Source organism: Dendrobium catenatum, unplaced genomic scaffold (genome assembly GCF_001605985.2).
Source record: "Dendrobium catenatum unplaced genomic scaffold, ASM160598v2 fragScaff_scaffold_1510, whole genome shotgun sequence".
In the NCBI taxonomy this organism is placed as follows: Eukaryota; Viridiplantae; Streptophyta; class Magnoliopsida; order Asparagales; family Orchidaceae; genus Dendrobium; species Dendrobium catenatum.
The window spans coordinates 144,794-162,214 of record NW_021319972.1 but is presented as its reverse complement, the minus strand read 5'-3'; the positions used below and the strand labels follow the sequence as shown (position 1 = coordinate 162,214).

The window sequence follows — 17,421 nt, the reverse complement described above, 5'->3', positions numbered from 1 at the left end:
GGGGGGGCGGCGGGGCGGCGGCGGGTGTGGAACCTGGAGTGAGGCGGAATAGGTGTGGTGCCCAATCATTGATTGGAGCAAGGGTTTAGGAGGGAAAATTCAAATTTGGGGGCTGTTTAGGGATTAACTAATTGTCTTTTGCTTTAAGTAATTTTCTTTTGGCTTGGGTTAGGGTTATCTTGAATTTGAACCTGAATTTGGGATCTCTTGTGTGGTGCTTGGGCTCTAGTCTTTGGCTAGAGAATTGGAGAGTTGGTTCTCTCGAATTGAAGATCCGTGTATCTTGTGCTGTTTTTCTTTTTTTACTTTTTTTATTAGTGAATTTCAACAGCTTTCTCTCATATTTCCTACAGTTTTTGGGAAAAACTGCTGTTTACTGCAGATCTCTGCTCTGTTTTCCATTATTTTGGACCGTTTCCTATCAGAATGCTAGGTTCTGGAAATGGAGAAAGATGAGGGAGAACCAAAGAGGGTTAAGCTTTGTGCTTAATAAAGAACAAGGGTGGATTGGCTAATAAGCCTTGCTAAGTTTGAATTTTTTTATCTCAGGAACATGGGACTTATATTTGCCTACATTTGAGTTTGCTTATAATATTTGTATTTCTAAAACAACAAATAAAACTGTTTTAGAGAGTATCTATGGTTATAGCCCTTAATGACTAGTTGTTCTAGCTGATATACCACACCATTCATTCTTGGATGCTGCATTTACATTTGCATATAATTTTCATGAACTTTATGCACAAGTTAAACGGCAAAGTGAAATCAATAAATTATAAATATGCTAATTTTGTAGCAAATATCTTTCACATGGTCTTTGTCAGATGGTAAAATCGATTGTCCTCTGACTCTCTGAGGACATTTGGATAACCATGGTAGATCTAGAAAAACTTGCTCTAAATCTAGTGGATAACTATTAGGACTTTAACTTGGCAGAGCCGATTTTTTTTTTTTTTTTTGTAGTATAGTAAGTTACTGCAACATTATTACATGTTCAAAAGTTTCAGTGTTTTTAAAAGTGTTAAGCGGAATATTGCGGTCAAGGGTTACTTTTTGCTTCAATGCATATAGTGCAAAATGAAGTGAGGCTTCTGTAATCACATGTCATATATTGATATATTATTTGCATACAATAGATCATTTAATCAATAAAATTTAATTCACATTAGGTAAAAATGTTCAACAAATGTAATAATTTGTTTGATAATAGTAATTTTCAACTATTCAAAAGGTATTAATAAAAGATTTGAAGAAAAGCAAGCTGAAAGGAGGAATTTATGCATCTATGTTATTGGCTTACTTAACTGTCACTTTCACTGGTTTCTGCATAATTACTGGATCTGAGCTACTCTCTGACTAGTTATAGCTATTTAAATATTTTTCTGTTATTTTCTTTTTTAATGATAAGATTAGAGGGAGTCGCCTTATATGGTTTGGTCACATAAAACGGCGGTCTTCCGATGACCCGGTTAGGAAAGTAGATGTATTAGATTTGACTTATATCAAGAAAGGTAGAGATAGACCTAAAAAGACTTGGTTAGAAAATATTAAAAATGATATTTCTTTATTAGATTTAGATGATAATTTGACCCTTAACTTGACACAATGGAGAAAAATGATTCATGTTGCCGACCCCACATAGTGGGATAAAGGCTTGTTGTTGTTTTCTTTTTTAATGGGCTTTAGTAAGGGGTTCTTTGGTTATGGTGTTCGTGGAGATGATGCTTGATTTAGTAAATTTGGTTTGCAACCTGTTGAAGAAGAGCCTATATGTTGGTGTGTTCCAATATCACCAATATCAATTGATTACCATGCTTATTGGAATTTCATTTTTGTGTTCTTGTGGTTTAAATTTTTGTATGTTTGACCCCTTAATAGAATTATGTTGTCCTGTGTGTTATTATGTGTTTATTTCCTCGTGCATCGAATTAATGTTTTGTCATGCTAATCAAGTGTTATGATTATGAATGAAAGTAAGCTTTATTGATATGAAGACCTGCTTTACTTGCATCAGTTAGATTGTAAATTAAATTGATTTTAAAATATCAAATGTTAAATCAAGTAAATTTTAGAACTTATTGTAACAAAAAGTGATGTGCAGTATGTTTTAGCTCTGCAGACAAAAGGGGGCTCCTATTATGTAAATTAATTGAAGCTTGATATACTCATTTTTTTAATATTATATTGTTGACCTCTAAGACACGATCAAACCCCACGACCCAACCGACGACAAGCCTCACTTACGCACGATCTTACCTACCCACGATCCCACGTTCGCTCCTCACAATACAAAACAACGAAGCCCTCTCTCATTCGACTCTAACGCTCTCAGAACTGCATGTAAGAAGGCCCGACGACATACCTTTTGGACTTACGATCTTCTTCACAGCCGAAGTCTAGCCCTCTGCTCTACATCCTGCTGCCGTACCATAGCAACACTAGCCTCCACCTCTTCCTCTACACCCGTATTCCCGATCTTGCTCTTTGCCGCCGATGTCTCGAACCCACTAAAGCCCGCCGACTTCCGCTTCCGTCTTCGACACGACCAAGCTTGCTAGCATCCGACTCCATCCATTATGCCTCAGACCGCTGCCTGCCGACTCCAGCCGCCGTGCGTGACCTCCGCCGCCGTTCCCTAGCCTGATCAGGCTCCATCTCCTGCTCTCTGTTTGGATGGTCTTGTGTTTATATTATAATAAATATATAATATGTTATATTATATATTATAACATATTATATATTTATAATGAAAAAAAAAAAGAATTTTCAAACAGACACCTCAACCGGAAAAGAATTGAAGGAAGTCCTCGGTTTGATTCGGTTCCCCGAAGCCCTTGGCCGTCGATCTGATCCGGCCGAGTGGATCGAAGACTTGAAAACATTAACGGGGTTGATTCGCTCCCCCAAACCCCTCGTCGTTGATTTGATCCGGTCGATTCGAGTCAAAAGGGAAAGTGCCTACCGAATTTTTGAGGGGAATAAAAACTACCTTTTAAATAAAATTAAATCACATAATTAACAAGTCACGCACATTAGAAGACTCGAAGACCTATACTGTGGTCGATTCGATACCCCAAAGTTCTCGTCGTTGATTTGATCCGGCTGAGTCGATCAAAATCCCTAACCTCCCCTCGCGCGGAGGGGATTCCAGGAGGTTGCCAAAATTTTGAACAAAATAAACGGCCCTCAATATAATTAATTTCAAACAAAATTAATCATTTTAAATGATTTAAAATATATATAATTAATTGTCGTTCCAATAAATTAAGACGATGAAGAAAAGGGGTATGCACCATCAAATTGCGATTGAGTTTCCAATCAATTGGATCATACAAAAATGAGAGAGGAAATGTTTTAGTTTATATAAGTCATTGAACAAATTATAACTCACATAATAATGGCTTATAAGATTGTTGTATGTGACAATCAAAACAACAACATTAAATCAATTAAATCAAACAATGTAGATTGTATTAATGGAAAGTGACACAATCTTGTTTCAAGAATTAAATGAGATTAACAATTGATTATGGCTTTAATGTGCTATTCAAGAGGAATTTGGCAATGTACAATGTTGAGATTATATAAAATAAAAGCATTTTGATTTGATGCATCTTTTAGCCAAATCAGGACCATGCCACTATAGTCTTTGCTCGAAAACATTTATCATGCATCTCATCTTGTCTTAGCAATGTTGATTAAAGTTAATTTTTAAAAATTTTGAGAGAACTCCATTCAAACTAAGAATTTCAGCTGCATTCTCTTTCTATGGGATTAGCCTTTTATAATAGCAAGTCTCTTTGCAATAATGAGTTTTGATGCACAAGAGTCATTCTATTATCCATCAGATCTACACAACATTATTCAGTCAATATTTTTGGGGATATATACTCAAAGAGTAGTGTCAATGCCAGGAAATGTCTCCTTTAACTCAAATGTACTAGACCATTCATGGGCTATTAGCATATTAATAGGAGCATCACTTCACTTCTTTCCAGCTCTCTTTAATGATAGTTATCCATCTTTCTGTCAGAAGAAGGCATATCAAAAATACATAAGGAAAGAGAGAGATCTTGTTGATCTAGAAAGCTAAAAGCTATGCCAAAATATTTATAAATATAAAATGGCTAAAATTCATTCGATTGTATGCAAACGAGTTGGAGTCAATGCCACCGGATGCAATATTTGTACAAGCGGACATAAGACGTTTGTAGACCCTTAAATGAAATCTCGTGTATTTTTCTAAACGAAATTACTTGCGCCACTTATCATATTTAAAATTCCCCTTTATGTATTAAAAATGATTCCCTAAACTTAAGTGCAAAACATCCTGCATGTACTTCGACAAATATGTTAAAGTTATAAACACAAATATTTGAGAATACTGTGCTTTGAGAATGTTTGAGAAAGTTATAAACACATTTTCAAACATATGTAGGGTCAAATGCTCATTAATATAACATTCTATTTCAAACTAAATTAAATCCTGCATGTGCTCTGATAAATGTGTTAAAGTTACAAAAACAAATGTTTGAAAATGTTGCGCTGGGCCAAATGTTCATTAATATAACATTTTATTTTCAAACTAAATTAAATCTTGCATGTGCTCTGATAAATGTGTTAAAGTTACAAAAACAAATGTTTGAAAATGTTGCGCTGTGCCAAATGTTCATTAATATAACATTTTATTTTCAAACTAAACACAACCTGCATGTGCTCTGATCGTCATATATGATTCATAAATCCAACGGTTCGAGAATGCTATGTGGGTTAAATATTCTAACTTCATCCTTCTTGAAAGGAGTGGAGTCGACCTGACTTGAATCATAAAAAGCCTTTCAAATTCCTATGAACACAAGTGACGTTAATTCGATGATGACCGTGTTAAATGTAAATATCAACTGGAAGGGTTAAATATCAAAACCAATAAAATTCTGAATTCTTAAAATAAAACATATCACTTAAGAACTTAAAACTAAAACTTATCCACCTCCTAGGGGTGTCAATTCGGGTCAGTGGGTCGGGTTCGGGTCGAACCCGGAACTGACCCGGCACTGTTCGGGTCAACCCGAACCCGACTTGTTTTTGCACTGTTCGGGTCAACCCGAACCCGACTTGTTTTTAAAAACGGGTCAGGTTTCCGGACCCGAACCCGACCCGATTCGGGTCCGGGTCAACCCGACCCGACACGAATGACTTGAAGTTGACCTAAAATTGTTAATTTTCGGGTCAAAATTGGGTCAAAACGGGTCAATCTCGGGTTTTCGGGTCAAATTTAAGTTTTCGGGTTGCTGGGTCAACCCGAACCCGACCCGATTTTTAAAACTGGTTGATTTTTTCAACCCGAACCCAACCTGTTTCGTGTTCGGGTTGACCCGAACCCGGATTTTTCCGGGTCGTGTCAAAAATTGACACCCCTACCACCTCCCGTAACTGTTTGTTGGGAGTGATAAATTCAAATTAACCTTAGCTCGCAAAGAGCGAATGACGTGTTGGGTGCATCACTAAAATTCATCCTCAAATTGTCTCTTGCTAGTAGGGACGTGACATGTGCCATCTGATTGAGTGATTTTGCCGAAAAATGACATCATTATATTACGATCACGGCCATAACCCGCATGTTCCTTAATGGCGTTAAACTTTTGAGTAATGAATCATAGGGTATATTTGATAGGCATAAAGTTCTCTATCAGTTAAGGTGGATTCAGATCTATTCTCTTAAGCAAACACCACTCATGGTCTACAAGGTATTCTTGGATGAAGCAACCCATGTCCGCCGATAAGGTACTGTCATGTTGGATCGACTACCTCCTCTGACTAAGTAGGCCAGAGACCATGACAACTCGGGACGATGGAACCATGGTGATGTGAAACGTAAATGCCATATACTTGCCTAGGTGGCAAGATTAATTAAAGCCCAAATTCATTAATATAACATTTTATTTTCAAACTAAACACAACCTGCATGTGCTCTGATCGTCATATATGATTCATAAATCCAACGGTCCGAGAATGCTATGCGGGTTAAATATTCTAACTTCATCCTCCTTGAAAGGAGTGGAGTCGACCTGACTTGAATCATAAAAAGCCTTCCAAATTCCTATGAAAACACAAGTGACGTTAATTCGATGATGACCGTGTTGAATGTAAATATCAGCTGGAAGGGTTAAATATCAAAACCAATAAAATTCTGAATTCTTAAAATAAAACATATTACTTAAGAACTTAAAACTAAAACTTATCCACCTCCCGTAACTGTTTGTTGGGAGTGATAAATTCAAATTTACCTTAGCTCGCAAAGAGCGAATGACGTGTTGGGTGTATCACTAAAATTAATCCTCAAATTGTCTCTTGCTAGTAGGGACGTGACATGTGCCATCTGATTGAGTGATTTTGCCGAAAAATGATATCATTATATTACGATCACGGCCATAGCCCGCATGTTCCTTAATGGCGCTAAACTCTTGAGTAATGAATCATAGGGTATATTTGATAGGCATAAAGTTCTCTATCAGTTAAGGTGGATTTAGATCTATTCTCTTAAGCAAACACCACTCATGGTCTACAAGGTATTCTTGGATGAACCAACCCATGACCGCCGATAAGGTATTGTCATGTTGGATCGACTACCTCCTCTGACTAAGTAGACCAGGGACCATGACAACTCGGGACGATGGAACCATGGGATCTTGATCGGGCTTTTCTTCATTCCCCCCATCACTTATTTTAAGTTTATGGTGATAAACTTTAACTTTTCAAATTATAAAATTCATATCCATAATTCAAAGCCTTAAACTATTGCTATTATACACTGGATTTACAACCTATACGACCTCTTTAATAACTTGTCTTGATCAAAAGTTCTCTCTCGTTATCGGGAGGGGGAATTAACTATAGAGGCTTGCGCCTATTGGAAACCAGAATTCAGATCATAAAGTCCTCATAAAATGTGGGCAAAATCTCCGGGTAATGTCTTATTTAAAACCAAATCTGCCTTCTTAAAATTCACCCAGAACTTAAGCTTGTTAAAACTCTCCGCCGTCACGCTATCAACAAACAAGAAAGAAGACAGTCCGGAGAGGCCGGTGCGCGTCGAAGTTTCGTAGCCCACATATATTTAGGTCAAAATTGATTGTAAGTTTGGATTTTTTTTTTTTTGCGGCGAGAATGGAACTAATTTTAATTTTGCTTTCGAATGTTTATCATTTCAACTAAAAGCTAAAGTTAAAATTAATGATTAATGGTGTCATGCCATATAGTAAGACAGGTGATTTAGTTCTTTGGCAAATTTATGAATAATATTTCAACTTTAAAGTCATCTTTATTACATGTTATGCTTTGAGTCTAGAACATCTGAGCATGCGGTCAAGAATGACAGTATTTAGCTCACTATTATCTGTGATTTTATGTCGAAGGTTTTCTTTATTAAAGTATCACCGACAGGCTATTAGCTTAACCGTTGCAGCACGCCCTTGATAATTGCATCTTCATGTGTGGATTGAATTTCACTCTATTGGGCGTGCTCGGGGTAGAACCGTAGAAATGTGTTATAAATGGATTTCCGTATTATTAAACCTTTAGCTTTAAATTATTTTTTTCCTGTTAGCGGTGATATAAAGTAATCTGGTTGAAGCATACAGATCCTAATGCATTGTACGATAATTCATTTTGTGTTGATATGACTGACAAGTTTCTGTAGTATTTGTTTTCATGTTGATCTAAATTAATTTGGTTGGTACGCTTTACTGATTCCTATTTGCTTTCATGTGCGGTCCTTGATCTACTTTGTTTCTAATGAAAGCCAAAAGGGTGATCACATGCATATTTTTGGCCATAACCTCTTTTTTTCTTCCAGATTCAGTCGCTTTAATATCTTCTCCAGTGTGACCCAATCCGCTAATTGGCTTTTTCTGTTGTGACCAATGCAATGTTAAGGTACGTATGCTTTGTTTCTCTTTCAAGTGACCCTTAAGTCTGATAATATTTTTGAGATAATTAAAAAGTTATTATGTTTTTATTTTTTAAAAAATCACGGTATGATAATTTTTTAACTGTACAAGCATTTTCTTAGCGGCTTCATCATTGAGGGTGTAACTCGTCAGGTTTTTTGTAGGGCTAGTGATTTTATTTTTGATACAAAAACAAAATTATGCTTTCATTTTTTTTAGGGAAAGAATAAAATATTCCCTTGATATTTTATAAGGCCCAAAATGATTCCGACTATTTAAAGTCTCATTTTAGTCTCTTGACTTTTTAAGTAGGGACCTTAATGATCCATGCAAGGGCAGAACTGTGTACTGCCCGTCTCCCTAAAAAAATAAAATTATTAGTATAGTAAGGGTTATTTGTAATATGCGCCCTCTGAATTTTATTTTTTGCCCCAAGCCGACTTTTTTTTCACGCAATTTGCCCCTCTAAAAATCGGAAAGCATCTTGGCTTTCCGCTATTTTTATTCAATTATGTTGAATTTTTGTAACACTAACAAATAAGTCTGTGAAAAATGATTATTTGCAAAATAAATTATTTTGCACTCTTATATATATTTTAATTTTTTTATAAATTTGCCACTTGCCTCTCCTGAGAACTAAGGCTAGTTTTGACCCTGGGCATCCATGAATTGGTTAAATAAGAGTCAAGAGATCAAATTATTGGATATAGTTGGGGATTATTTTGATTATTCAGAAAAAATTATAGGACCAGTTCAATCCTTTATCTATTTTTTTATTATTTTGGCGGCGTTGATCTGTGCTGGAAGAAATAAAATCAATTCCACCCATCTTATCTCACAAGGAAGGATGAGTTCGGTTAATTTTTGGCATATTATTATTAAACCATGGAAAATGTGCACATACACGATTTTCTGCAAAAGGAAAATTTGATATTTGAAACTTTTTAAAACTCAATCACACTAAGATTGTATTGTGCCACGGAGTGACTAAGGTTTCGTTTGGTTATTCAAGCGAATGGAGTTTTCTAACGGAGAAATAAATATAAAAAAGTTTCTCAAAACAGTAAAAAATAAAGTTCCCTAAAAAGATAATTTTGCCGTTTTTGAACAGAAAAAGGTAAAAAAACTCCGAAACAAATGAGGCCTAATTGACAAATTTTTTTGTGCATCGCCCAATAAACTTTGATGAGATAGATGTTAAGAGTAAACACAGAATTTCTCAGCATTCATTTTCTTGAACATCAGCATATAAGAAATTGAGCAATAACCTGGCTTCCAAATCTCTCAAACTGTGCCTTGCCAGCAGAAGGCAGAAAAAAAAAGCCTCGTTCTATGCTTTCCATTTCTTCTTCGTTATTTGATGGTCCCACATATCAGAGCATAAAAAGCATTATGGTGGAGTCCAGAGGGATGCATGAAATGGACGTCAGAGATTTGGTCGTGTTACCGTGTAAGCTTTTGTTGTGTGAGGAGTACGCCTTATTTCTGTTGATTGATGAAGCAAAGTAACTTGGGGCGAACAAGCCTGTAATATATATATATTACTTGTGCAATTATTCTACCGGGAGCAGCAAGGCAAAGCAATTAAGGAGAAGATGGGCACCTCTGCTAATGTATAAAACCACCTCTCTCTCTCTCTCTCTCTCTTAAATTCTTTCTCTTAAAGCTCTATTTTAATGCTTTATATGCTGCAGGAAACGGAGGAGACATCGGCTCTTGGTTTCTGGCGGCCGGAGACTTTTTCCATTGTAGGTCAGTAACATTAGCCAGCTTAAACATTGGGATGATATTGATTTGCTTCACAAATTACTGATATTCATCCATTTCTAGTCATTCTTCATTAAATTTCATTTCATTGTGTCACTGCTGTTCTCTGGAATTATTTCCATGACACCCAAAGTACCCATATTTATAAATCTAAGTACTCATACCAAACAATAAACTACCAAATTTATGAATTTGCAGGTTTTGAGATTATGTAATTGATAATTTGACGAATAGTTGAGAATACAAATTGATAAATTTGACTGTTTGAGGAATAATGGAGATAGGAGGCTGATATTTCCTCTAATTGAACAAAATTTGGTGTTACACTGAAAACCCCTCCTCCCCAACCCCCATATCCAGGACTAATTATTCTGTACGAGTACCGGACGGAGAGAACCGTCCGAATTTACTGCTCTTTTAATGTTCTTTTTTTGCGTTTTGGTACAGTAAAGGCCTGCAAATATTTAACATTTGCTAAAATATTGAATGTTTGTTGCACTTTTATTGCACTTTTGCAAAAGGGCACTAAAAACACATTCATAATTGAAAATTTGCTGTCCTTTTATTATCCTTTTGTAAAAGCGCAACAGAAGAGCAATAGAAGCGCAACAAATTCGGACGGTTCTCTCCGTCCGGTGTCCACATAGAATAATTTCTTCATATACATACTCAAAAGATTTCTATAAAACTGAAACTGATTACTGAAATTGGCTTGATTTGAGCAGCCTAAACCGTTTATTTCTGTGTATCATTGCTAAAACTCATTCACTTTTCTCACAACATGTGAAAAAATTGCCTTGTTTTCCTTCTCTAAAGATGTAGATCTCAGTGTGAATTTAGTCGCAGATCAGGCGAGTTTTAAATCTCCTCTAAGTGTCTGCCTTCAATTTATGGTGTTATGGTTAGCTTTATCTTGCAAGAATAATTGGATGAGAAGCAACTATTCTGATATCCTTTGCTTTTGCTGCTAATCTGACGGTATTGCCGTCTTTATTAACGTGATGAAAGTTTTGGAAATCTCTCTGTTGTAAAAGCAGTGGGGGCTTAGCGTTGCTAAGATTCTTTTCAAGTATGAATAGGCTTTATTTGTTGGAAATTAAGGCAGAGAGGATGAATGTGCTCTCAGATTTGATCTGAAATCTTTTTTTTTTCTTTTCTTTAGGAGTAATAGAGCCACTGCTTGATAAATTCCTTCCAAAACATAATATATCTATAAAGCAGACAAGCATTTAGGCTTTGATTGGGATATTTTTTATTATTTTTTAAAGTAATTTTCAAAGTATAAAAATTCTTTTAAGAAGTTTTTTTTTAATAAAAAGTTATTTTAAAAAGTAGAAAGTTATGTCAAACTTAATTTAAGGATTTGTTTGGGATAGTTTTTTATCATTATTTTTTTATTTTTTTAAAAAATTTATAAAAAGTTGTTATATAGAATTATTTCAAATGAAATATTAATATTTTTTTATATTAAATTTTTAAATAATTTTTTTTTTCAATCTCTTAATATTAATATTAAGAAACCAACTTTGTCCATTTTATTCTACTCTGTTAAGAAATAATAGTTCAAAAATTACAATAATCGCTATAATTGGACGGTTAAAGTGTAATTAATGGTGGAAAATATTTAGAAAATAGATAATTTCAAATAACTGGGCTAATATGGTGTTCTATGATGTTCGAGTAGTAAAGCATCGGTATGGTTCTATTTGATGTGAAATAAATAGGGATTTATAGAGGTAGCACTTAATTTTTTCTAAAATAGATATTTAATACTTAAAATTTAATATTTATATAATTTAGCTTCTTTGTTTATGAAATGTTTTATCACAATGTAAAGAAAATTGTGATGGATCTAATCTAAGTTGAGGAGGTTGTGTTGGATCTTGGTGGGAAAGGATTGAGACAGTTGACCCATTCTTTATTGTTGGATGGAGCTTTCGGCATCGCTCATGAGTGCATCATCATGATTCCGTTGGAGAGGGCATGAAGAGATTGCTATCGTGCGAATGTGGTGTCTTGATTGAGAGGAATTATTACGTGCGGAGTTCAGACATAAAGAATCGTTCAGTTTTGTGATTGTAAATAGTAAAAAACGTATGAATGAATAATAAAAGCACAGTGGTGAATAATAACCGTGCTTTTATTGTTCATAATACATAACTGAACGGTTATAAGTGTTCGGATTCTGCATATAATAATCACTTCTTGATTGATGTGCGCCAAGGTGGCAATGAGATAAATATCATGCTATGCTTTACAAGGAAGTTGTGACAGATTTGGATGGCATATGAGGTGTTACAAGAGTAAATAATGATGAATTATGCAAAAAAATTAAGTGTTATGTATTTAACTATTTATATCCTCTATAAAAAAAAAAAAAGAAAAATGTGGATTGGTTATTCGGTTAAAAGCCAAACCTAAACTCAATGGGTAATTCACAATGGAAACTAAATTGTTTAGAGCACCGAGAGGGGAGTAATTATTTGCAAAATTTGAGGCAAATTTGTCTTAGGATCTAGGATTATGTTCCACAAACTTTTATGTAATTAATAGAGCAGAGTTAGAATTATCAGAAAATAAGTTTCAAAAATTTTTAATAAATGATTTTTATTTTATTTTTTAAATAAGCAATTTTCAAAATAGATGAATATTTAATCTTAAAATATAATTCAAGTGTTACTATACTACAAATGTCACGCATTTTTATTATAAAAATTTAATAAATTTGATATAGTATTTCTTTATTTTTAATATTTAATTTACATTTCTGATATATTTTTACATTTAAATTAAACTCATAGCATAAATATATTCACATGCTACTTCATTGTAAAGTTGCTGCTGAACTATGATTTCTCATAAATTATGAGATGTTTATATAAAAAATACAGATTAAAAAATATGTATATTTTTAATTAAAATAAACAACTATTAAGAAGCTTGCCGTTGTACCTCTCACCTCCCTCTCCTTGCAGTTACAGATGAGCTGAGGAAGATTGGCATGGTCATGGAGGATCCAGGTTACAGGGAGAAGGACTCATGGTTTACCCGCCTCTTTCTTCGTCCCAACCCCTCCATTGCTCGTTACATATACGCCTTCATCTTCCTCATCACAAGTCTCCTTGCATGGACTATTCGAGATTATGGCCACGCAGTGCTCTCAGAGCTTCGCAGTATACATTCTTCTTCTTCTTAGTTTTCTTCTCTGCTCTGTTTTCTAAGCTCTGTTTTGTAGGGCTGAAAGGATGCCATGGCGCACGCTACTGCTTGGGAACAGAAGGCGTGCTTCGTATTAGTTTTGGCTGTTCTGTATCCTTCATTGTTTACTCGCTAACGTTTTCTGAAATCCAACAAATTATAAATGTGTCAGCTTTGTTTTCAAGCTATGAAAAATTAAAAAAAGCTATGATTTGGGTTAGTTCGATTTAATTTAAATTATTTTTTTCGCTTGGTTCAATCTATATTTTATTTGATTATGCATGTATTGGGGGTAGAAAAATAAATTTATTTCATAAAATTGGGATCCATATTTGATTGAATGTTTCAACTTACAATTTTTTTTTTGTTTGGGCCCTTGATTTTGTTGTTTAGATGTTCTTCTTTGTCCTATTTTTTACTACTGTGGGCACAAAGAAGGTGAAGGATGCAAGGAATTCATGGCACTCTGAGTGGTGGTTAGCTAAGATGCTCATGTGGGTGTCTTTCATGGTTGTTCCCTTCTTCATTCCATCAAAGTTTTTTATGATCTATGGTGAGCAAGTATTCTTTTTATGCAGAGAGTTCGATTTTTTTCCCTTAATTTATGTAATGTTTTTGCTTTTTCACTTCATGTTACATGCTATGATGCAGGAAAGGTGGCGCATGTCGGTGCAGGGTATGCATTTTTTATCTTCTTCTCTCTTATTTTGACTTCGTTTGGGATGGCTTTTAACAGCTTCTTAAAACAGTTTTCTAGTTCAAAAATTAAATTTTTGTACTAAAAAACTACTTTAACAAGCAGTAAGAAAGCCGTCTTGAACGAAGCCTTTATCATTGAATGACAATGTTTTCAACAACTATACAATTAGGGAAAGTGGCATTTCTCTGTTTGTATAATCAGAGATGAAAGATTACCATTTGACTATTTTTAATCCCGTATAATTTCAGTGCCTTCCTTGTTATTCAACTCATTAGTGTGATAAGCTTCATTAATTGGTTGAATGATTGCTGCCATTCAGAGAAATATGCAGAGAGATGGTATGTTTTTTCGTTCTTTTCGTCTTATTTTTCTTCGCAATGTTTGCAAATATATGAACTTTAGCTTATGCATATAACGTATTCTGATTTGCAGCCACATCCAAGTGATGATCATCACAATGGCTGCATATGTTGCATCCATTGTGGGATGCATCATGATGTATGTATGGTATGCACCTGAGCTATCATGCTGGCTTAATATCTTATTTATCAGTCTTACTCTTTTGCTCCTGCAAATTATGACTTTTATCTCAGTACACCCTAAGGTTAGATTTATAATTAATCTTTTTTGCTTTTGATTCATTAGTTGTATTTTTAATGTATATTGACCTCATAATTTTTTTTTTTTTTTGCTAAATAGGTAAGAGCTGGATACTTGGCACCAGGGCTGATGGGTGCTTATACAGTTTTTCTTTGTTGGAGTGGAATTCGGAGGTAATATTCATGATTCATGAACAATTTTTTTCTTATTAATTTATTCATTTTATCTTTCCAATTTGTAGTAAGTAGCTAAATTTATTCAATTCTTCTCCTTTGCTGTTGCAATTTCTTAGTTTTTATCATATTTGTGATTTCTGATGCCTAAATGACAGTGAACCTCAAACAGAGATCTGCAACCAGAAAGCAGAAGTTGGAAACGGTTCAGACTGGCTCACCATTGTGGTACAGCTCTAGAAGCTTTTTGGTTGCAAACAGTAATTACTGAGCAATATTTTCTTTCAAATATTTCACTTTGGGAGTTTAACAATGGCTCATAGACATTTTGAATGACTTGTTGTTTTTGATGATTATATATATAAAACTATAGTTATTTTAGACCCGAGAAATCAATACTTAATCAGAGATCTCTGAAGGCTTTGTTTGGGACGGCTTTCTTGCTTCTTCTTAAAACAGTTTTTTAGCATAAATTTTCATATTTTTTGACTAGAAAGTAGCTTTAAGAAGCAATAAAAAACCCGTCTCAAAAGAAGACGAAGTTTTGTTGGCAAAGCTGTATCGTGCTGTGCTTTGAAGAAAATAACTTTTCAGGTTTCACACAACTAAAGTTTTCTCACAGTTGTTTTTCCTTAAAATCTCAAAGCCATTTCTGCTGTTCAGCCAAATATTTGCTTAACTCCAATGGTGAAACTTTAATAAGGTGTTTCATATATTTCTTGCATCTTGTTCTAAACTTGATGACTGATAGCTCCATGACCTTGATTTTCTTTGAAATCTACTCTATGCGGTACTGGTAATATTTCAGATAATTAATTTCTGATATATACAAGAATGCTTCATATTCATTTGATCTCATAAAAGCTCGATCTATTTATGACAGAGTTTTGTTATTGCGATACTCGTCATCGTTGTCGCAACATTTTCAACAGGAATAGATTCCAAATGCTTTCAGGTATAAAAATGTCTCAATCACACAATATATTTATCTATGAATTACACATTGAAAAAAATTGGCTCATTTTGATCTAGAAGAATCTGAAAATTATTATATTTGCTTTGAGATGGTTGCAATATACAAATTTTAGCACTTTTCCTTGCTGTAATTATAGAGTTATTTCATTATACAGTTTAAAAAGATTGAAAGGAGTTCTGATGATGATGTGCCATATGGATATGGATTTTTCCATTTTGTCTTTGCCATTGGTTCCATGTACTTTGGGATGCTCTTTATTGGCTGGGATGTGCATAAAAACATGCAGAAGTAAGTTTCATATCTCATGTTGAATCTGCTCTCTCTCTCTCTCTCTCAATCAATAAGTACAATCTTATCTAATATACGCAGATGGACAATAGATGTTGGCTGGGCAAGTACCTGGGTAAGAGTTGTGAATGAATGGCTAGCAGCAATTATCTTTGGTAAGTGAAGCAAACTACATATTTGTCTGATGAACAAAGAGGCTATTAGGTAAATGAAGTTCACAATTCTCTTATGAAACTCTGGAAATTATACACAGATCAATAGTAATAATAAGACAATTTGCGGGGCTTCCAAATGGATTAATTATTCTGTGCGGACCCCCAAATGCCGTCCGGAGACCAACCAAAATGCGTCACATCATTCCTTCGCTCGGTACCGTTGACGTGACTGCACCTAATTCGCCTCCGAACATACAGCTATGTCCGGCCTTCACACAGAATAATTTCTCTTCCAAATGGGATGAAACTCTGGAAATTATTTTGCGATATAACAAATATAAACTTTTCCAATCTTATATAAATCCTGAATCCCAAAAGTATATATAAACTGGGGTCTGGGAGATTAGAGAAGAAGGTGTGCTAGCCCTGGTTGTCCATGATTTTTCCTACCCTAGTGATCTTTTGGAATCACACCAGACTTAAACCTTGATCTATAAAGCAGCCTAGGGGTTGTAATGGATATGGAGAGATGGTCCTCATGTGTGCCAACTAAATCTATCTTGGCTGAGGATGGGGAAAGCTCCTAATGTGTATCAGCTAAACTTGCCAAATGATTTAACAATAATAAGCCTCTTTTTGATATTATTATTTTCATATTAGTTTTTATGACTGAGCATTTTATTGGACCGGTCTAGCTGGTTCATACGGTATTGGCTTGGGCGGAATAGAGGTGGAGAGTTCCGCCTCTCCTCTGCCCTCCTGTACGTGCGATCGAGCCGCCTAGTTTAAGAATGCTGTTTATGAAGGAATTTTGAGGGAGTTAGGAGGGAAATTCAAATGTAGGGACTGTTTAGAGATTTCCTTTTGGATTGTATACATTAAATAGTTTTTTTCCTAGGGTTAGGACATCTTGAATTTGGCCGGAATTTGAGATCCCTTAGGTTTTTGGGCTCTAGCGACATCTAGAGATTTGGGAGAAAGAGATCCTCCTCTCGAATAGAGGATCAATTGTATCTAGTTATTTTCCGATTCTATTTCATCGAATAATACAAATTATCTACTATTTTCCTGATTTTGTGTGGATTCTTGCGGAAAATTTTTTATGTTTTTCAAATATTGATAGAAAATTCTTGAGATCATCCTAAGTGTTTCCTATCACATTTATTTGCATTAATATCCTTCAAAAGGTTGTTAATATTTTATGCCAACCATGAAATGGATCTCAGATTTTCTCTTAAAATGTTTCATTATTTGCAGTGTGGATGATGCTTGCACCACAAGTCTGGAAAGGGAGATCAGAAACAACATAAAGAAGCTTTGAACAAGGAAGATAAAGCAATCAAGCTACATCTCCTGATTTATGGTGGCTATGCTGCAGAGCAAATATGACAGTTCAATTCCAAACTGAAAACATGCAGAGAAAATTTAGCAGAATCTTTATAAGCAGTACTGTAAAATCACAGTTCAGTCAATATAATTTATCGAATACAATGAATTACAGAATTAGATTTCAACAAAGGATTGAGCAAGATTTAGATCAGGGGCGGATTCAGTCCTTTTTTTTAGAATGGCAGACTCATTATATTAAAAAATTAAATATTAAAAATTTAAAAAT

The 17,421-nt window shown here is 34.7% G+C and overlaps 1 protein-coding gene across 4 annotated transcripts in view; it reads left to right on the top strand.

Annotated features, from left to right (window-relative positions):
* Positions 1 to 17,309, top strand: part of LOC110115053 (serine incorporator 1) — a 24,300-nt gene extending 6,991 nt beyond the window's left edge. Inside the window, exons 3-16 of one of the 4 annotated variants that reach the window (XM_028700397.1) lie at positions 7,856 to 9,562; positions 9,644 to 9,701; positions 12,698 to 12,889; positions 12,952 to 13,025; positions 13,308 to 13,467; positions 13,566 to 13,590; positions 13,863 to 13,952; positions 14,047 to 14,218; positions 14,314 to 14,387; positions 14,546 to 14,615; positions 15,271 to 15,342; positions 15,518 to 15,651; positions 15,733 to 15,806; positions 17,064 to 17,309. In XM_028700397.1, coding sequence (XP_028556230.1) covers positions 9,545 to 9,562; positions 9,644 to 9,701; positions 12,698 to 12,889; positions 12,952 to 13,025; positions 13,308 to 13,467; positions 13,566 to 13,590; positions 13,863 to 13,952; positions 14,047 to 14,218; positions 14,314 to 14,387; positions 14,546 to 14,615; positions 15,271 to 15,342; positions 15,518 to 15,651; positions 15,733 to 15,806; positions 17,064 to 17,116 — 1,266 coding nt within the window. In that variant the 5' untranslated portion in view covers positions 7,856 to 9,544 and the 3' untranslated portion in view covers positions 17,117 to 17,309. Of the gene's footprint in view, positions 1 to 6,686; positions 9,563 to 9,643; positions 9,702 to 12,691; positions 12,890 to 12,951; positions 13,026 to 13,307; positions 13,468 to 13,565; positions 13,591 to 13,862; positions 13,953 to 14,046; positions 14,219 to 14,313; positions 14,388 to 14,545; positions 14,616 to 15,270; positions 15,343 to 15,517; positions 15,652 to 15,732; positions 15,807 to 17,063 lie in introns of those variants that run through there. The other 3 variants (XM_020848167.2, XM_028700396.1, XM_020848166.2) reach the window with 3 other exon arrangements.
* Positions 17,310 to 17,421: the final 112 nt, after the last annotated feature.